Source organism: Thamnophis sirtalis, unplaced genomic scaffold, assembly GCF_051295495.1.
Source record: "Thamnophis sirtalis isolate CommonGarterSnake01/CBP01778 unplaced genomic scaffold, rThaSir2_p1.2 scaffold_13, whole genome shotgun sequence".
Lineage (NCBI taxonomy): Eukaryota > Metazoa > Chordata > Lepidosauria > Squamata > Natricidae > Thamnophis > Thamnophis sirtalis.
The window spans coordinates 8195452-8214464 of NW_028261393.1; the positions used below are offsets into that span (position 1 = coordinate 8195452).

Genomic DNA, 19013 nt, shown 5'->3' on the forward strand with positions numbered 1-19013 from the left:
AAGCTGAAACCTAGCTACAAAAATGGAACAACATTCACACAGGTCTCTGTCACCTTGTAACTGAGATAAGGGCACAAGAAATCCATGGGGATTTCTTCTTCCTTTACGTCACGTCAAAGTTAGTTCCACTATATTAAGAAGAAATCAACCAACCATAAACACAATCCATTGTTAACATGAGAGGACAGAGGGTAACTAGGCCTTGCACCCAAAAGGGAATATGTCCAAGCGACTACTACGAAGCTCAAGATGGAGAAAGAGGCAAAGAAATATGATTACTATAACCCCACTAGATATACCAGTAGGACTTGCTTTTGATACCCATCTTTCTTAACGGCTTCCTAGATTTTTTTATAATTACTTAGAACAGAATAAAAGAGTTGGAAGGGACCTTGGAGGTCTTCTAGTCCAACCCTCTCCTTAGGTAGGAAACCATACACCACTTCAGACAAATGTCTATCCAACATCTTCTTAAAGACTTCCAGTTTTGGGGCATTCACGACTTCTGGAGCCAAGTTGTTCCACTGATTAATGGTTGTGACTGTCAGGAAATTCCTCCTTAGTTCTAAGTTGCTTCTCTCCTTGATTCGTTTCCACCCATTGCTTCTTGTTCTGCCTTCAGGTGCTTTGGAGAATAGTTCAGACTTTCTCTTCTTTGGGGCAGCCCCTGAGATATTGGAAGACTGCTATCATGTCTCCCCTAGTCCTTCTTTTCATTAAACAAGACATACCCAGTTCCTGCAACCGTTCCTCATATGTTTTAGCCTCCAGTCCCCTCATCATTGGTTGCTCTTCTCTACACTCTTTCTAGAGTCTCCACATCTTTTCTACATCGTGGAGACCAAAACTGAATGCCATATTCCAAGTGTGGCCTTACCAAAGCCTTATAAAGTTGTATTAACATTTCACATGATCTTGATTCTATCCCTCTGTTTATGCAGCCTAGAACTGTGTTGGCTTTTTTGGCAGCTGCTGCACACGGCTGGCTCCTATTTAAATGGTTGTCCACTAGGATTCCAAGATCCTTCTCACAGTTACTACTATTGAGCAAGGTACCACCTATACTGTACCTGTGCATTATCAGAAGTTCATAGTTTCTGTTCTTCCTTAACAACTTTGGGAATTCTCTGATGCACAGTAGATCATCATGAAGCTTCAGATCCTACATCTCTGTCTTAGATTTAGTGGGAAGGTCAAGAGACATCAGATCTGAAGTTCTTGAAGTCTGCCTGGCCTTCAAAGAAATATTATTTCAGAGTTTATTGGAAGAGGCTATTGGAAGAGGCTAGGATAAAGTTACAGATGTCACAGGAATTGCATTGTTTTCCTTTTTAATAATCAAGATTTCCCAGGTTCTTAGTCTATATTCCTCATGGCTATTGTGCAGTGGTGGGATTCAACTTTTTTTTACTACCAGTTCTGTGGGTGTGGCTTGGTGGGATTGGCAGAGGAAGGTTACTGCAAAATCCCCATTCCCTCCCGATTAGCTCGGGAGGCAGAGAATAGATGGGGGTGGGGCCAGTCGGAGGTGGTATTTGCCGGTTCTCCAAACTGGTCAAAATTTCCGCTACCGGTTCTGCAAAAGTGGTCAGAACCTGCTGAATATCACTTCTTCTACTATGTGGACAAGTAGGTTCTCCTAACTTACTACAGAGGAAAATCAGTTACAAAGAATGTGAACCTCTCTCCAGTTCTAGGTGTGTACCATCACACATTCGCTGGGGGAAAAAAGATTGCACAATGACAAACAGGATACGCACATACCTTTCTGCTACCCCACACGTCAATGTCAGTGGAAGATGGTGTACCTCACCTAGAAGAGGTTCTCCCAAATGTATTCCTTTGAGCAAAGAGAACAGGGAAAACATGGGAAAGTAGATCTTTTTTTCCCCCTTGATAAAATTGGAAGAGAGTGTTGAAAAAACAGCCAGATATATTTTCAGTGCAGCACTATATACGATAACTAATTGAAGGAAGTAACTTGAGAGTTTGTTTTGATGAAGTAAACCGACTGAATCAAGCCAACTCTTTGCTTCCTTTTTGAGGCCGTTGTTTTGAAGAGATTCAGAATCTGGCTAAGAGGAAGTGGGAACCAAACAGACTCTGCATTGTCTATTTTACTTTTCCTCAGAAATTTTTCCCCCTAACCCTAAACTTACACTTCAAACTAATTAACAGTCATTTCGGTTCCCATAAAAATACTTTCCCCTTTCCTAATTGACTAAATTACAGTAACGTCTTTTATTAATTAAAAAAAAGAAAGAACACATCACCTCTTCTCTAGACCAGCCAAAATATCATGCCGAACAGGCTTAGATGTTGTCAAAAGACTAAAATGTCGAATAAGAATTACGGTCAAAGTTAATAATTGTAACTATTGGGATTGCTCAGATGGGAATCAAACAGAAAGTCACTCCTTAACTCATGGGTGTCCAAGTCAAGGCCGGGGGGGGGGCAGATCCGGCCTGCGGGGTGCTTAGATCTGCTCCGCAGGCCTAGCAAAGGACTGACCCACAGTGGTTCTGCCAGAGAAAACGGAGGACGGAAGAGCCATACGTGACCCTCCCAGGCTCCGTTTTCAGCCACATTGGCCTCCTGCTGCTCTCTGCCAGTGAAAATGGAGCCTGGGAGGGCCACACACTGCCCTGCAGAGCTCCATTTTTGCCAGCAGAGGCACCATGGGATGGTCCTTTGCTGTTTGTAGGGCAGCCCTGCAGGCCAGGACTAAGCACCCCATGGACTGGATCCAACCCCCAGGCCTTGAGTATGACACCCCTGATCTATATCATCTATATATCTATCATACTTATATACCTACCCTATCTCTCTCTGTGTCTCTCTCTCTCTGTCTCTCTCTCTCTCTGTCTCTCTCTCTGTGTCTCTCTCTCTGTCTCTCTCTATCCATTCATCCCCCCACTCTCTCTCCATCTCTCTCTCTATCTATCTCTATCTCTTTCCATCCATCCATCCCCCCACTCTCTCTCCATCTCCTTTTTCATCTGCATCTCCATCCATCCATCCATCCATCCATCCATCCATCCATCTCCATCTCCATCTCCATCTCCATCTCCATCTCCATCTCCATCTCCATCTCCATCTCCATCTCCATATCCATATCCATATCCATATCCATATCCATATCCATATCCATCCATCCATCCATCCATCCATCCATCCATCCATCCATCCATCCATCTATCTGCACCTGCATTTTCATCTCCATCTCCATCTGCATCTGCATCATCTCCATCTCCATCTCCATCTCCATCTCCATATCCACATCCATCCATCCATCCATCCATCCATCCATCCATCCATCCATCCATCTGCATCTCCATTTTCATCTCCATCTCCATCTCCATCCATCCCCATCCCCATCCCCATCCCCATCCCCATCCCCATCCCCATCCATCCATCCATCCATCCATCCAAACAGGAGCCTGTTTTCGCTTGCAGAGCACTTGGGCCACCACAGATGTCCCTGACCCGAGTGACATAAAGCTGGCTATCCCCCCCCCCGGCTATGCCCACCCTGGCCCCCAAGCTCAAACACAACCCTGATGCGTCCCTCAATGAAATCAAGTTTGACATGCCAGTCTTAACTTATCCAAACTTACAGCCAAAATATTTCAGGTGGATTCTGTTAAGGTAGCCCTGCATGGCTAATCCATTCTGGTTAGGAGGTGGTCCGCTTAAGGTAATCGAACAAGTTCTACCTTCCACCCCAACACGTTGGATGCCCTTATTCTTCAAAGGGATCTCTGTGACAGTTGCAAACATATTTTTTTTGCTTCTTGTAAGCACACCAGATCACACTGCTTCTCTTCCTATTATAGAGCTCATCCTTCCAAATAAATATCAAGATAAAACAAGATGCCAGAAAATCAGGCCGTTGGTTGGATAAGTCTTCCTCCTTGTAAGAGAAAGAAACTCTTTCTTTCTTTGGCAGCAATCTTGGCCATTCTCTGCAAAGGTAGGTGCAATGTAGTAAAATAAGAAAAAAATATGCGATTAAATATTATTGTCCAGTTGAGGGATAAGGTTGCTCTACTCTGATTTCAGTTTCCTTTGGAGCTGTGGTCTCCACTCTCTTCTCGTACTGGAGACTTGTGATGTTTCTACCAAATTTGGTTTATTTAGAAATGCCTAAGTTGATCAGGAGCCACCGCTTGTTTTGAGATGCTAAGAAAGATTAGGACTTGGATGAGAGACCTGCAGAGAATACTAGGGCTATAAGGTAGAATGAGAAACTAGCAATAGTCTAGACAGAACATCAACTGTGTAACCCTGGCATAGATATAAAAGAGGGGTGTCAAACTCAATTTCATTGATGGATGCATTAGGATTGTGTTTGACCTCGGGCCCCGAGGTGGGTTCCTACCAGTTCGCACCTATTCAGTAGAACCGGTTCGTCAAATCTACCGAACCGGTTAGAAGAGGTTCCACCAGTGGACCCGGAAAGCCGGCCACACCAACAGAAGAGGTTCCAAATTTTTTTGAAACCCCCCACTGGTCCTTGGATATGATTATTCTACACTCTCATGCTCATATTTATAAAACTCAGTGCCTCTGGGAAAGGTAAGGATGACTACTGCGTTTGTGGTGCAATCAGAACATTGCGTGTGTTGAAGTTGTTTTAACGCAAACCAAAGATGCCTTTTAAAAAACAAGTTTACATCCTATTCTTATGCATGCCAGTGCTGTGTGTGAGGTAATTTAAGGTGGTTCTGACAAGTGTCGTTGGCATCTTCATATCCGGTCATATGGTCGGCAAGCCACTCCTATCTGGTCACATGGGTGGCATGCCACTCCCACAAAGGAGGCCACAGCCACAGAGTAGGTTCGAACAATTTTTGAAACCCACCAGTGCCTCAGGAGTGGGGGTGGGGGTTAACAACAGTGTTGTTGTTTACCAATATAGCCAGATAATGCCACAACTTACAGAACTCTAAACTGCTGAATGACATCTTCCCTTTCAGTCTCTGGAGACCACTGTTATGGTGGAGAGGGTGTGCAGTGGAGATATGGCCTCATCCTTTGGGTGGGTTGACAACTTGTGATGTTCTCCATTTTATGAGCTGGTCCTGCAAGAAACCTTAGGGGTTTTTCCAGTGTTTTCGTTTAGGTTTTGTCTGTATCCATATTATTTTTTGTCTTGTTTTTCTTGGATCAGGAATCAGAAGTCAAGGGGCATTGACGTATACAATCACCGTGGAACCTTCTGTCACTGTACAGCGTGGTCTTGCTGTTCATATTCCATGCCAGTTCACTTATAAGCAGGCAGACCTGTGGCGGTCTGAGAAGATAATTGCTTATTGGATTAAGTATCAATTTTCATTCTGTTTTCCATCGGATGATAGAGCCTGCAGGCCTGTCGCTACCAACAACCAAAATGAGGGAGTCGAACGTTCGGCTAAGAACCGCTTCCATTTATTAGGAAATCCAAATGAAGGAAATTGCTCACTTTTCATCACAGATGCTCGCATAGAAGATGAAGGGAAATACTTCTTGAGAATTGAGGGGCAATATAAATTAAAATATTCTTTTGTCGAGAAAACACTTAATGTTAAAGTGATAGGTAGGTAGTTTTCTGTTGTTGGATGAGTTATTCATTTTGCTGTTTTGGTCTCTTTTTTATAGTGAGGAGATCAGAAAAGATCTAGGACCGAGGTGTCAAACTTGATTTCATTGAGAGCCACATCAGGATTGTCTTTGATCTTTGGGGGGGGGGGAGGTGTAGACAGGGTGGGCATGGCCAGCTCAACGTCACTTGTGTTGGGGATCCTTGTGGTGGCCCAAGAGCTCTGCCAGCACAAACGGGCTCCCGAGCTCCATTTCCAGCTGCAACGGCCTCCTGCAACCCTCTCAGTGAAAACGGACCTCAGGAGGGCTGCCTGCAAACCTCCTGAACTCTATTGTCACTGGAAGAGCCACTGCAGGCTGGTCTTCCCCTGTTTTCTAAACACTCTATGGACCGGATGTGGTCCGCGGGCCTCGAATTTGACATCCCTAATCAGTGGTGAAATTCAAATTTTTTTTTTACTACCGGTTGGGTGTGGCTTGGTGAGCATGGTGTAGTTTGGTGGGCGTGGCTTGGTGGGCATAGCAGGGGAAGGATACTGCAAAAATCTCCATTCCCAGCCCACTCTGGGGCCAGCCAGAGTATTTGGTATTTGCTGATTCTCCGAACTACTCAAAATTTCCACTACCAGTTCTCCAGAACCTGCTGGATTTCACCCTTGCCCCATATCTAGGAGAACAGTTATTCAGAGGTATGAGTGAAAAAAACCCGTGACCCATCAAAAGCGCGTTCCACAAAAGCGCGGTCGACGAAATCACGTATGTGACGTCATCACAACGCGACGAAAAAGATCGAAAAATTGAAATAAAAATTAAATTACAGCAAGCCGATTCACATAAAGGTAAGGGTTAGGATAAGGGTTAGGGTTAGGGTTAGGTTAAGGGTTAGGGTTAGGGTTAGAGCATTAGCGTTACGTTTAGCGTTAGGTTAAGGGTTAGTGTTAGGTTTTTCGTTACGTTAAGGGTTAGGTTTAGGGTTAGGTTTAGGGTTAGGTTTGGGGGGGGTTAGGGGAAGGTTTTAGCTTTATTTTTACATTTTTCGATCTTTTTCGATCTTTTTCGTCGCGCTGTGATGACATCACATACGCGCTTTCGTCGACCGCGATTTTGTCGTCCGCGGTTTTGTGGTAGAACCAAAAAACCAAGATAGCCACTGTGGCTGTGTGATTGAAGCCTCCTCTCGTTCCTCTGTCTGTCAAGATCGCCATACTGCCCTGCCAGCTATGTTTTGTCAGATGCCAGTCTGCCATTACAACTGTGGGGGGAGGGGAGAGCTGGGCTGCAGGGCGGCAAGGGGTTGGGATAAGGGGGAATTGAAACTACGCATCGTACCATCCTGTAAAAACTGTTGGCTGGTCCAAGGTGTCACGTCATGGAATGCAACACCTTCCAGCCTGCCAAGCCAGGGACGGCTACCAAAACAATTTCTTTGAAAGCAGTTGGACGTGAGGAGATAAACCAAGGGGGAAGGTGCAGAGAAGGGAAGAGCTGACTCGATGCTTTGGGTGTGAAAAATCAGATTCGGCTTTGCTACGCTGTAACCGCTTGGCTTTAGTTAAATATACTTTCACTACGGAGGGAGTTGAGAGTCTTTCTTTTCTAACGGGACAAGTTGGGACAGCTGACCCTGTCTTCTCTGAGCTTGCTGACTTTATATACCTTCTTGGAACTTTAACTTTTCCTCTTCCTGTGTTTCAGAACCAATCCAGAAAGTCACTATCAGAGTGAACAACGGAGGCTCTGGTGAGATTTCAAACCATGGATGTTTTTGCAGACCCCTTCAAGCACAATACAGAGGGCGGATTCTCTGCTTGGTTGTCAAATGTTCTTGCAAGCTGGAAACCTTCTCCCCTTTTATCTGATCCTTCCATAAGCAGCATCCCCCCCCCGTTTTTTTTTACAAGGTCAAGGTTGTTTGCATTATATATTTCACAAATGAAACCAAACAACCAAATCTTCCAACTACCTTGTTTTTCTGAAATTATGTCAAATCTGGGGAGGAGGCTTCCAGTTTTGCAGTTTTGGGTAGTTCCCTAACTGATGCTCCTAAATCCTTGCAGGCTACCCACCTTCGCTACTCAACCCTGTGATAACCAAGGAAGGAAACACTGTCACCCTGATTTGTACTGCTGATGGTAGACCACCTCCCACTCTATCCTGGATGAAGGAGAACCAGCAAATTGATAGTCCCACACAGCAGAGGCTTCAGCTGCGTGAAATTGGACCAAAGGATGCTGGGAAATATCAGTGCTTGGCAAACAATCTGTGTGGGTCTCTCAAGACAACGGTTGAAGTGATCGTCCAGTGTAAGATTTCATTGTTGTTGGGTTATTTAGCTGAAAACACTCAATCCACTATAACAGTGATCCAGGAAACATTCCCACTTCATTTGGTGCAGAAGACCATGGTCAATGCATTCTTACCCCAGGTGAATCTTCCGTTAATGGAGGTCTCTGCAAATGTGTGTGGATGTGAGTCCCTATTGTTCATCTCGGTCGGGGTGTCAAACTCAGTTTTTTTGAGGGCTGCACCAGGATTGTGTTTGACCTCGCGAGGCTGGGTTGGGCATGGGCAGGGTGGGCATGGCCAGCCCAACATCATTTCTGTCGAGATGTCTGGGGTGGCCCGAGTGCTCTACCAGCGAAAACTGGCTCCCGAGCTTCGTTTCTGGCTGCGACGGCCTCCTGCAACCTTCTGCCAGCAAAAATGGAGCTCAGGAGGGCTGCATTTCTCCATTTCTCAGGCAGAGGCACCATGGCCCAGTCCCAGGGGTGGGTTTCTCGCCCCGTTCCAACCGGTTCGGTTGGAACGAGGCCGGCGGCGTCCTCGCGCACATGTGCGGCGTCCTCACGCACGCGTGCGGTGCACGCGTGCATGCGCGTGGCGCACGCATGCGTACTAGCATCTGTGCAATGCTCCAGCTGCTCCTGGAGGATCACGCAGGCGCTGTATGTGTCCTGCGCATGCGTGGAAGCGCAGAATTCATCAAAACCGGGTAAGGAGCGGGCGCGGGCGCGCGGGCGCGTGCGGGCACGGGGGGGGCTTCGCCGTTCCCGGAAGTTACTTACTTCCGGGTTCGGCGACCAACCGGTTCGCAGGGACCGCCGCGAACCGGTTGAAACCCAGCCCTGCCCGGTCCCTTGCTGTTTCCAGGGTGGCTCCCACAGACCAGATCTAAGCACCCCATAGGTTGGATCCAGCTTACGGGCCTTGAGTTTGACACCCCTGATCTAGGTGAAATATCAGACGGTCTTTTGCTTTAAATTAGTTTTTTAGTTACAAGATTCTGCACAGATCAAAGTCTTAGTCAGTGAGCCACCACATCCCTGTAAAAATTAATGGTATCATATCTCTTAATCCTTTGTCAGCCACAGCTGCTGTTTTACAGTCCTACAAGAGTTAACAAGGAATGGAGCCTTCTAAGAGAAGTTGCCATAAGTATTGGTGCTCAAACTACAATTTTCCTTTCTTAAAAGCATTTCAGTTGCACCTCCTTTTGACCACAAAAGAACAGGCTACGCACTTTTTAGGGGAAGTTATGATTGTATCAGCCGAGGAAAGGAATATGGGTGTGGTGTCACATTTCCTAAAATAAAAGTTGTGGGAGGAAAGCTGGACCCATTCGCACAATACATTTCTCTGCTCTGCTGCTTCAATAGCAATAGCAATAGCAATAGCAGTAGACTTATATACCGCTTCATAGGCCTTTCAGGCCTCTCTAAGCGGTTTACAGAGAGTCAGCATATTGCCCCCACAGTCTGGGTCCTCATTTCACCCACCTCGGAAGGATGGAAGGCTGAGTCAACCCTGAGCCGGTGAGATTTGAACCGCTGACCTGCTGATCTAGCAGTAGCCTGCAGTGCTGCTTTTTAACCACTGCGCCACCTTGGCTCTTCTTCAAACCCTTTTCATTCAGCTTTCGGTCTGCTTCACTTTGGAGAGACAGCTAAACCAAGCCCCCGAACCGGTTCCCTCGGCGGCACCTATGGTGCCATCATCTTTATTCTGCTTCTGCGCATGCGCAAAAGCATTTTTAAAAGTACTGGGCATGCGCACGGCGCATCCCTGAGCAAACCCACCCCTGATACTGTGCTTCCCCCAAAATAAGACAGGGTCTTATTTTCTTTTGACCCCAAAATAAGCACTTGGCCTTATTTTCACGGAGGTCTATTTATTTTTGAGGTACAGGAGGCGGTGAGCATGGTTACCTCACGGCTGCTGCTGTGTTCCAATATTTTTGGGGAGGGCTTATTTTAGTGCATGCGCTCACAAGCCCAATTAGGCTTATTATCTGGAGAGTTTCTATTTTCAGGGAAACAGGGCAGGGGTGGGTTTCAACCGGTTCGCGGCAAACCCGGAAGTAAGTAACCCGCCTGTCCGCGCTCCTTACTGGTCTTTGAAGGCTTCTGCGCTTCCACGCAGGTGCATGGCGAGCAGCTGGATGGCACATACAGTGCCTGCGCGATTCTCCGCGAGCAGCTGGATGGCACATACAGTCCCTGCGCGATTCTCTGCGAGCAGCTGGAGCATCGCACAGGCGCTAAGACGCATGCATTAACTGCGCGCATGCATGAGGACGCCGCCGGCCCAGTTCCAACCGAACCGGTTGGAATGGGATAAGGAACCCACCACTGAAACAGGGTACCAATCTATTCTACCCTATCGTGAAGGTTGGGGAGGATGGAAATTATAACTCAAAGCATTGCGGGGAGATACAAGATTAGAAAAGGCTGCCTCAGGACAAACTGTTTGCCCCCACTAAAAGCAGATAAGAATTTCTTCCTCAACAACAAAATTGTATTGAAATGTTAGGGGTTGTGCAGCTGCATCTGTAGAATTACTGTAAGAATACAAAATCTGATAGCCGCTTGTTTCGTCTATGATTGCCACTTTTTTACATCACCACACCCACATGTGATAATCAAGATTCTCAGAATGCCAAAAGGAAGGTTAGATTAGAAATGATTCCACTTCCTTCTCTTTCCTAACTTTCCTCCTGCGAACAACGAGGCTAATAACGTCATGAAAGGAATACATGATGTGCCCTTCGGGAAATGTGTACAATGAAGGATGCAGGAAATATAGTCAGTAATCCAGAAATGGGTATTTTATTGTCTGGGTGCTGGGCTGATAGAATGGGACTACTGGCCATGGCCAATTGTCCTAGAGCCAGGAGTGGGCTTCAAAAATTGCAACAATGAGTTTGTTGCCCTATTGATGGGTGGGCGTGGTCATGATGGGAGTGGCCTAGTCAACCTCCTGCATCACATTGTGGGAGGGGGGCATTTTCACCTTCCCCAGGCTCCGGAGACTTTCCTCGAGCCTCTGGGAGGGCAGAAACTGGTTCCCCCTGGGCTCCAGAGACTCTCTGGAGGCTGGAAACAGGCCCATTTCTGGACCTCTAGAACCTCTGGTAGGCCCATTTCCCCCCTCCCCAAGCTTCCGTGCAGCCCTTGCACATACCTAGCATTATGAATGGCTGTGTGGAAACTCCTGGGACGGGCAGGATGGGAGGGGCAGGCCAGGCGTGGACAGCCAGGGTGGCATTTGGTGATTCGCTGAACTGGGCAGAATCCTAGCTAGAGGATCACCCGAACCCGTGCAAACCCCCAGCAGCCCACCCTTGCCTAGACCCCTCTGTAGAAGACTACAGAATTCACAGAGTTTGGGTCTTTTATTTCAAACTTCCGACTCCTCATTCTGGAGTTGTTTAGAAAAGCCATGAACATTTGGCTCTTCACCCTTTGGTGAGAGAAAGTGAGACCCCCTTGTTTCATCACACTTGTCATCTACGGAGCTCCAAAGCAACCTTTAAGAGGCCTTGCAGGCCAGGGGTCTTACCCTTCTTCTCCACAAAAGCTTTTCTCTTGGGAAGTTTGATATGGTTGTTTTTCCCCCCACAGATCGTCCGAGGATGCTGGTTTTCAACACCACCCAAACTCACAGGAGAGGTTCCATACTCTCTCAAGGTACTTTAGGATCAGTGGTGAAATTTAAATTTATTTTTTTTCTACCGGTTCTGTGGGCGTGACTTGGTGGGCATGGCAGGGGAAGGATATTGCAAAATCTCCATTCCTACCCCACTTGGGGGCCAGCAACCATAGGTGGTATTTGCTGGTTCTCTGAACCACTCATAATTTCCACTACCGGTTCTCCAGAACCTGTCAGAACCTGCTAAATTTCACCCCAGTTTAACATGCAATTATGTGCAGGGTTCCTCTCTTTTCTGAAGGATGCCTCTGGCTGGCTTGACCAAGACTCTCCCATGGAAATGATGGACTCTTTAACTCTGGTTTCAGGTTGCTTCAAGGAGCTGCCCAGTGGCTCTGAGTTGACAGCCCAAGAAGGTGACTCATTGGAGCTGTTCTGCCAAGCAGATAGCAACCCTCCAGCCACAACTAGTTGGGAGAAAAGAGATGGCCACTTGCAGAAGCCTCTAGATAACCAATTGAGACTGATCAACCTGACTGTTGAAGATGAGGGTGTCTATGTGTGCACTGCTACAAACGTGCTCGGCACGGTTCATGGGTTCTTCCGGCTCTCTGTGACATGTGAGTAAATCATAATCCTCTAGAAGGAAGATATTTAAGCTGTTGACTGCTTGAGCTATATGACATTCTTCATCCTTGGTATTCTGACCCAGGTTTCCCAAGAGCATGAAGCTAACTCCTTGTCCCAACAAAAGCCCCTTTTCTTAATTGACTGTGAATTCTGCTCATTCCCATCCAGCAAAGTCTTTCAAGGGAGGATTTACATCACAGACCTTATCTGGCTTGGAGAGCTGCCAGGCTGATATCTACAAAACTTGGCAAGGAGTCTCAGAGAGTCATGAACCAATTAAGTGAACTAATTGTCTCCTGCAAACTCCACTCCCCTTTCGCTCCTCTTTTGTTTCCTCTGGGAGGGGCCATTCATCGTCCATCTGTGGCCTTACTCCCAAGTCAACCCCTTTTGTTTATCTGTTCTCTTCCTCTGGCAACTCTTTGCATGCGCACACTGAGATCAGGCTCCAGTTGTTCTTCTGCCTCACTGATGTCTGACTCTGAAGGTAGCTGATGTCAGATGGCTCTGGCCCCCTCTCTGCCTCTGACACAGAGCCCTCATCAGAGCCTTCCCCAGACTCCAGGACTGACCCATGTTCCTCCCCAGACTTCTCACTGTCCGAATCTGCTGCCAGCTCTAACACTTGGCAGAAAACCAGTCAAGGCTCAGTTGGGCTGAAGAGAGAGAGAGAATTGAAGAGTGATTCCTTGCTACCACAAGCCAAGTAGGACGTTCATAACGAGGGAGGTCACGTGCGGGTTGGAGTCCTATTATAGGACAGTGAGACTCTTATCAGTGGCACTTTTGTGTCCCTGACAGTCCTACCATTTTCCTTTTCATGCAGAGAAGTCTTGCAAATCTGCTACAAAATCTTAACGTTTGAACTATATGGCTCTTTTGCTCTTTTCCAGATGCCCCAAGGCTCAGCAGAAGCCCCCAGAAAAATACAACATGTTCTTACCATGACAATGATTTCCTATGTACTTGTACCTGGGATGCTAAGCCACTCCCCCAGATCGAGTGGGAGGTGGATGGGGAGAGGATAACCGAGGAGAATAAGGGAAGAGGAAACTGGACAGTCCAACCTTCAGTCCAGAAGAATGAGGCCACCAGTACCTTAAACTGGACTGGCAGCCTAGATAGAGATCATAATATTATCTGCATGGGGAGCAATTCTTATGGAATCCAAAGAATGCAATTCCTGTTGAAGGCCAAGAGAGACCCAACTTCAGAATCTTCCATAGGTAAGGAACTCCACCAGGTGCATGTAAAGGTATCTGGGAATTACCTTGAAAGGTAGAAGGAAAAACCCACAGCCTAGACAATAAGAGCCCTGGTGGTGCAGTCGTTAAAGTGAAGTGTTGCAGGCTAACTCTGCCAATAGCCCGGAGTTCAATCTTGATGGGCTCAAGATTGACTCAATCTTCTTTCCTTCTGAGGTCAGTAAAATGAGGACCCAGATTATTGGGGGCAATGCTGACATTGTAGATTGCTCAGGTAAAGGTAAAGGTTCCCCTCGCACATATGTGCTAGTCGTTCCCTACTCTAGGAGGCGGTGCTCATCTCCATTTCAAAGCCAAAGAGCCAGCACTGTCCGAAGACGTCTCCGTGGTCACGTGGCCGGCATGACTAAATGCCGAAGGCGCACAGAATGCTGTTACCTTCCCACCAAAGGTGGTTCCTATTTTTCTACTTGCAATTTTACATGCTTTCGAACTGCTAGGTTGGCAGAAGCTGGGACAAGTAACGGGAGCTCACTCTGTTATGAGGCGCTAAGGATTCGAACTGCTGAACTGCCGACCTTTCTGATCGACAAGCTCAGTGTCTTAGCCTAATAAATTGCTCAGAGAGAGCTATAAAACACTATGGAGAGGAATATAACTCTAATTGCTATTGTTATTGCTAAACAATGGTCTGATAAATGAAATATGAGTCCTAAGGAAGGGCGAAGAGGAGAAAACATCTCAGAATAGAATCACCTTGTTGTTTGGGAGACAATAAATGTAAGGAGGGGAGAGGTAGTTTCAAGCTTGCAAGTTTCAGTTACAAAAGTCCTTGAACTTACAACCAACTATTGGGCCCAGAATTTCCATTGCTATGCATAAGTAAGTCACACCCTTTCTTTGCAACAGTTGTGAAGCAAATCACTGTGGCTGTTAAGTGAATCACACAGTCGTTAAGCAAAACTGGCTCCCTCCCCCCCCCATTGATTTTACTTGTCAGAAGCCAGTGGGAAAGATCACATATGACGATCACATAGCATTGGAATGTTGCAGTTGCCCTAAAATTCATGCTGGTTGCCTAGTACCCACATTTGGATTCTGTGATTGGGGGAAAGCCATGGTGGTTGTAAGTGTGAGGACCACTTCTAAGTCACTTCCTTCAGGGCCGTTGCAGTTGGAAAGGTCCCCAAATGGATGGTTGTAAAACAAGGACTGTCTATAATGATTCTTATCTGTTTCCTTCAAGGCCATCTCCTTGATTCTCCATAGTCTTGGGAACAGAGATTTCTTCTGTCTCTAAGCTGTGTAGTCTTTGGAGCTAGACTTCCTAATTTCCTAAAATCTCTTACCAAATGATTACCAGAAGAACCAGGCTTCCTAATTCCCCAGGGTTGATTTTCCACAGAGGTCTTGGTTTATTGTTGCAGGAAGATCTAATAAGACTTTGTTCATTGCTGGGATATGTGGAATTTTTCTTGGAGCTGGAATCTTCATGTTGTGCCTATTCCTGATCAGGTGAGTTTCTCTTCAAGTCATAATGTTTTGATAGGATTGATAAAATTAAACTCTGAACAATAACTAGTATCAATCTATAAATCTCACTGTAAGTTCATCATCAGGCAAAGGTTCCCCTCGCACATATGTGTTAGTCATTTCTGACTCTAGGGGGCAGTGCTCACCTCCGTTTCAAAGCCGAAGAGCCAGCGCTGTCCCAAGACATCTCTGTGGTCATGTGGCTGGCATGACTAATCATCAAAGGGGCAAGGAATACTGTCACCTTCCCACCAAAGGTGGTTCCTATTTTTCTACTTGCATTTTTACGTGATTTCGAAGTGCTAGGTTGGCAGAAGCTGGCAAATCTTTTACGTGGCACCAGGGATTCGAACTGCTGACTTTTCTGATGGACAAACTCAATGTCTTAGCCACTGAGTCACCGTGTCCCTAAGTTCATTATAGCCAGCCTATTGCAGATCCTGCCCAGGTCCTACCTTCCACGTTCTAGGTTTTCAACACATAGATGGTGACATTTGGAAGGACCATTAAATGTTGACAATCGTTATGCTCCAGATCTGGTAGATCTCAGTAGAGCTGCAATGTTGAACAATTCGTTAATTGCTCTGTGAACAACACGAGTGAAGAATTGGGCCAACATACTAATTATAATTATCATTCTTTATGGGATATTTCACTGCAAAGATGAAAGGGAAATAAAAGTAGGGAAAAAATAGAGAATGTGTGGCAATATACATGTATGTATATGTATGTATACAATATTGTTTATTGTATGCTTAAAAATGATTTGAATGAGATGTCTCAGTACATGTGGCAGAATTGATACAGCATCTCTTTAAAGCAGCCACTTTTTCAGGCTTTGTCACACAGCTGCTTTAATGAGCCACATTACATTTTAAAAAGCCACAATTTTTCAAGCATGGAATACATCCAGTAGAATAAATGACATTGCCACTAATTTTAATAGGTCTACTTTAGACAGGATGAAATTTGCATCCATCCTAAAGTAAATAGTGGTTTCTCTAAGGTTAGAGGATTACAGGGTAAAGGGATTTGTTTGAAAACAAATTGCTTATTTGATTACAATCACTAAGTTACTCCCAAGTAGAGTATCTATAATAGTGCAGAAAACCATTCTGCTTGACTCCAGATGTTTAGCCTAAACTACCCATCTGTCATTGTTATATTTGGGATGAGCCAAAGTATGCTCTACCCCACTATGGTGACATGATCTGAATCCTTAGTATTTAGTGTGTACAAAGACACAAGCCCGCAATCCAATGTAATTATGCTTTCAAATAAATGGAGTGTTGCACTGTTGTGGGAAGGAAATGCATCATTAATAAGAGAAAGGGACAGAAAAATGATGGATGTTAACCTATTAGGGGATTGGCCCAAGCAAAAAGTTAGGGATTAAGAAATCAGCTTTAGGAGGAAAAAATAGAAAGGCTGATGGATTCTTACTCTGTAATAACTATTGCTGTAGCAGTGGATTACTCTAGCAATAGAAGTTGGGCTAGATCAGGGTCCTTAAACTCTTTAGTTCATCCACCCCTTGATGAAGTTTCTAATTGCTTATTAGCCCCCAAACATTTATTATATGAAAATAATGTAATAACTGCACAAAAATGATAGCAATAACCTGTTGGCTAGTCCTACAGTACCATTAGTTAAAGTATTGTTGATTACCCCTTAGAGAGTCCAATTAACCTTTTGGGGTCAAAATTGATCACTTTGGAGAACACTGAATTAAATTATTTCCTAGGTCCCATCCGTTCTATGACTCCACGGATGTACAATAACCAAAATGTTGTCTTACTGAATTCCTCCCAGGGTTTTTAAGCAGAGGAAAGCATTGCTCGAAGCTAGCCATGTCGAAGGAACCTCTTCTGGACGAGAACCTCAGGAGAAACCCAAGAATTCTAGCCATATCTACAGCAACGTTTTCCCGATGGTAGGCTTCCTATGTATCTTTGCTATTCTTTGTCTCCTGATCTGGAGAAGAAAGGAAGGAGGGAGGGAGGGAGGGAGGGAGGAAAGGAGGAAGGAAGGAAGGAAGGAAGGAAGGAAGGAAGGAAGGAAGGAAGGAAGGAGAAAGTTCAAACTAAAAATGGAATGGAATGGAATGGAATGGAATGGAATGGGATGGGATGGGATGGGATGGGATGGAAGAGAGTAGAGTAGAGTAGGGTAGGGTAGGGTAGGGTAGGGTAGGGTAGAGTAGAGTAGAGTAGAGTAGAATAGAATAGAATAGGAGAATGTAAAAAATAGAATAGAATAGAGAATATAGAGAATAGAATATAGAATATAAGAAATAGAATCGAACCGAATGTAGAATATAGAGGATAGAATAGAATAGAATTATTGGCCAACTGTGATAGGTACCCAAGGAATTTGTCCCCGGCTCTGCCTGTGAGATCTTGCCTCTCCATATCCTCGCAAGAAAGCAGGAGTTCTTGAAACTGAAGTTGTTCCAAAAGGAGCTTTTATTGAAAGGCTTGAGATGGCAAGAGGTCTTGGCGGGAAGAACTCAATCTTCCCACTTTAAAAAAATCAGCAATTAAAAGCGGTGCAAACAAACTCCCTCTCACAGGACAGCGATGCAGGAAACGGAAAATTCATACAGAGATCTCTCCGACCAGGAAATAGAAACAGAATCTTCCCTCTTTCCCAAAACGTTGTTCCTTTCTTTCAGGGTCCAAGATTACCCCATGCTGATAAGCCAAACCCTGCTGGAAAAAGGAAGCCTAAAGCACCCCAGGGCCCCACTGTTCCAGCCCCAAGGACAGCAGAGCCACCTGAGCTGCAGTATGCAGCCCTAGATTTCAAGCCGAAAAGTAAAGGCATTTCAGATTTAGGCGAAAACAATGTGGAATATTCATCGATCCAAAAAAAACAAAAGCCTCGGAAGTGAGGGTTAGCGTTTGAAGAAATGGGGAGAGAAAGAGGATTGATGTTTTTTGAACTTCGGTGGTGACTCAGGGTTGGTATTCACTTAACTTCCTTACCGATTTGCAAATGCATGCATTCACTCGTGCCCACCTCCGTACATGCACTTTTGGTGAAAAGAAAATGGCCTAAATGGGATAGCAATAGCAATAGCAGTTAGACTTATATACCGCTTCATAGGGCTTTCAGCCCTCTCTAAGCAGTTTACAGAGTCAGCATATCGCCCCCACAGTCTGGGTCCTCATTTTCACCCACCTCGGAAGGATGGAAGGCTGAGTCAACCTTGAGCCGGCGAGATTAGAACCGCTGAACTGCAGATAACAGTCAGCTGAAGTGGCCTGCAGTACTGCACCCTAACCACTGCGCCACCTCGGCTCTTATGGCCGTAGACCCAGGGAGGTGGGCGGAGCCACCTACAATTTCCACCTACAATTTCCGCTACCGGTTCGGGCGAACTGGTAGAATGCCACCTCTGCGGTGACTCCTGAAGAAACCATGGATAGCCAAGAAATAATCATCCAACAAATCAGCTCGTCATTCAAGCCATAATTAATCAGGCTCAGATTGTCTACTTCGTGCCCATTATGAGGAGACCCAGCTGCAACACTGGGAAAGGAGGAAGGAAAGAAAAGAAGAGGATAACCAGCAGCATGGGGGATGGATTTGGTTATAAGTGGCCATGGGGCAACCTATGGACCACGTTAGGGACAGATCATCCTGGAGGAAGTTTATTTACCTCCCAGAGACCTATAAGATCACACACAGATTAGGCCTCCTCCGGATTCCATCTGCCGGTCAATGTCGGCTGGCGACTCCCCGGGGGAGGGCCTTCTCTGTAGCTGCTCCAGCCCTATGGAATGATCTCCCCGTGGAGATCCGGACCCTTACTACTCTTCCGGCCTTCAGCAAAGCGATTAAGACCTGGCTGTTCCAGCAGGCCCGGGGCTGTTGATTTATCCAGCCCCATTCTAAACTATATGAATGTTGTGCAATTTTAATGTCTGTTCTTTTTCATTTTTATATGTCCCGCCTCCCTGTTTTTATCTGTAAGTCTCCTGAGAGTGGGCGGCATACAAATCCTAATAAACCGTAAACCGTATTTACGTGGTTGCTTAAGATCTGACACTGAGTTCATGATACGTAATTAATCGATCATTCCTAAGAAACACCACATGTAATGAGAATAGGGTTACTAGATCAAAACTG

At 45.7% G+C, this 19013-nt stretch overlaps 1 protein-coding gene across 1 annotated transcript; it reads left to right on the forward strand.

Moving 5' to 3' along the window:
* The first annotated feature begins 249 nt into the window (after positions 1 to 249).
* LOC106538302 (sialic acid-binding Ig-like lectin 5) lies at positions 250 to 18906 on the forward strand. Its single transcript, XM_087727914.1, has 10 exons — positions 250 to 301; positions 5174 to 5578; positions 7279 to 7323; positions 7641 to 7886; positions 11484 to 11549; positions 11880 to 12131; positions 13035 to 13367; positions 14774 to 14861; positions 16692 to 16812; positions 17554 to 18906. The coding sequence occupies exons 1-10, from the start codon at positions 250 to 252 to the stop codon at positions 17770 to 17772; spliced, it is 1827 nt and encodes a 608-aa protein (XP_087584040.1). The 3' UTR covers positions 17773 to 18906.
* The last annotated feature ends 107 nt before the right edge of the window (positions 18907 to 19013 follow it).

What these genes read in the sequence shown, in the direction of transcription:
- LOC106538302 (XM_087727914.1), top strand. Translation starts at nt 250, where the DNA reads ATGGAGAAAGAGGCAAAGAAATATGATTACTATAACCCCACTAGATAT. An exon ending in AGGTTCCATACTCTCTCAAG is followed by an intron (nt 11,550 to 11,879) that starts GTACTTTAGGAT and finishes CTCTGGTTTCAG; the next exon opens with GTTGCTTCAAGGAGCTGCCC. An exon ending in TTGTGCCTATTCCTGATCAG is followed by an intron (nt 14,862 to 16,691) that starts GTGAGTTTCTCT and finishes AATTCCTCCCAG; the next exon opens with GGTTTTTAAGCAGAGGAAAG.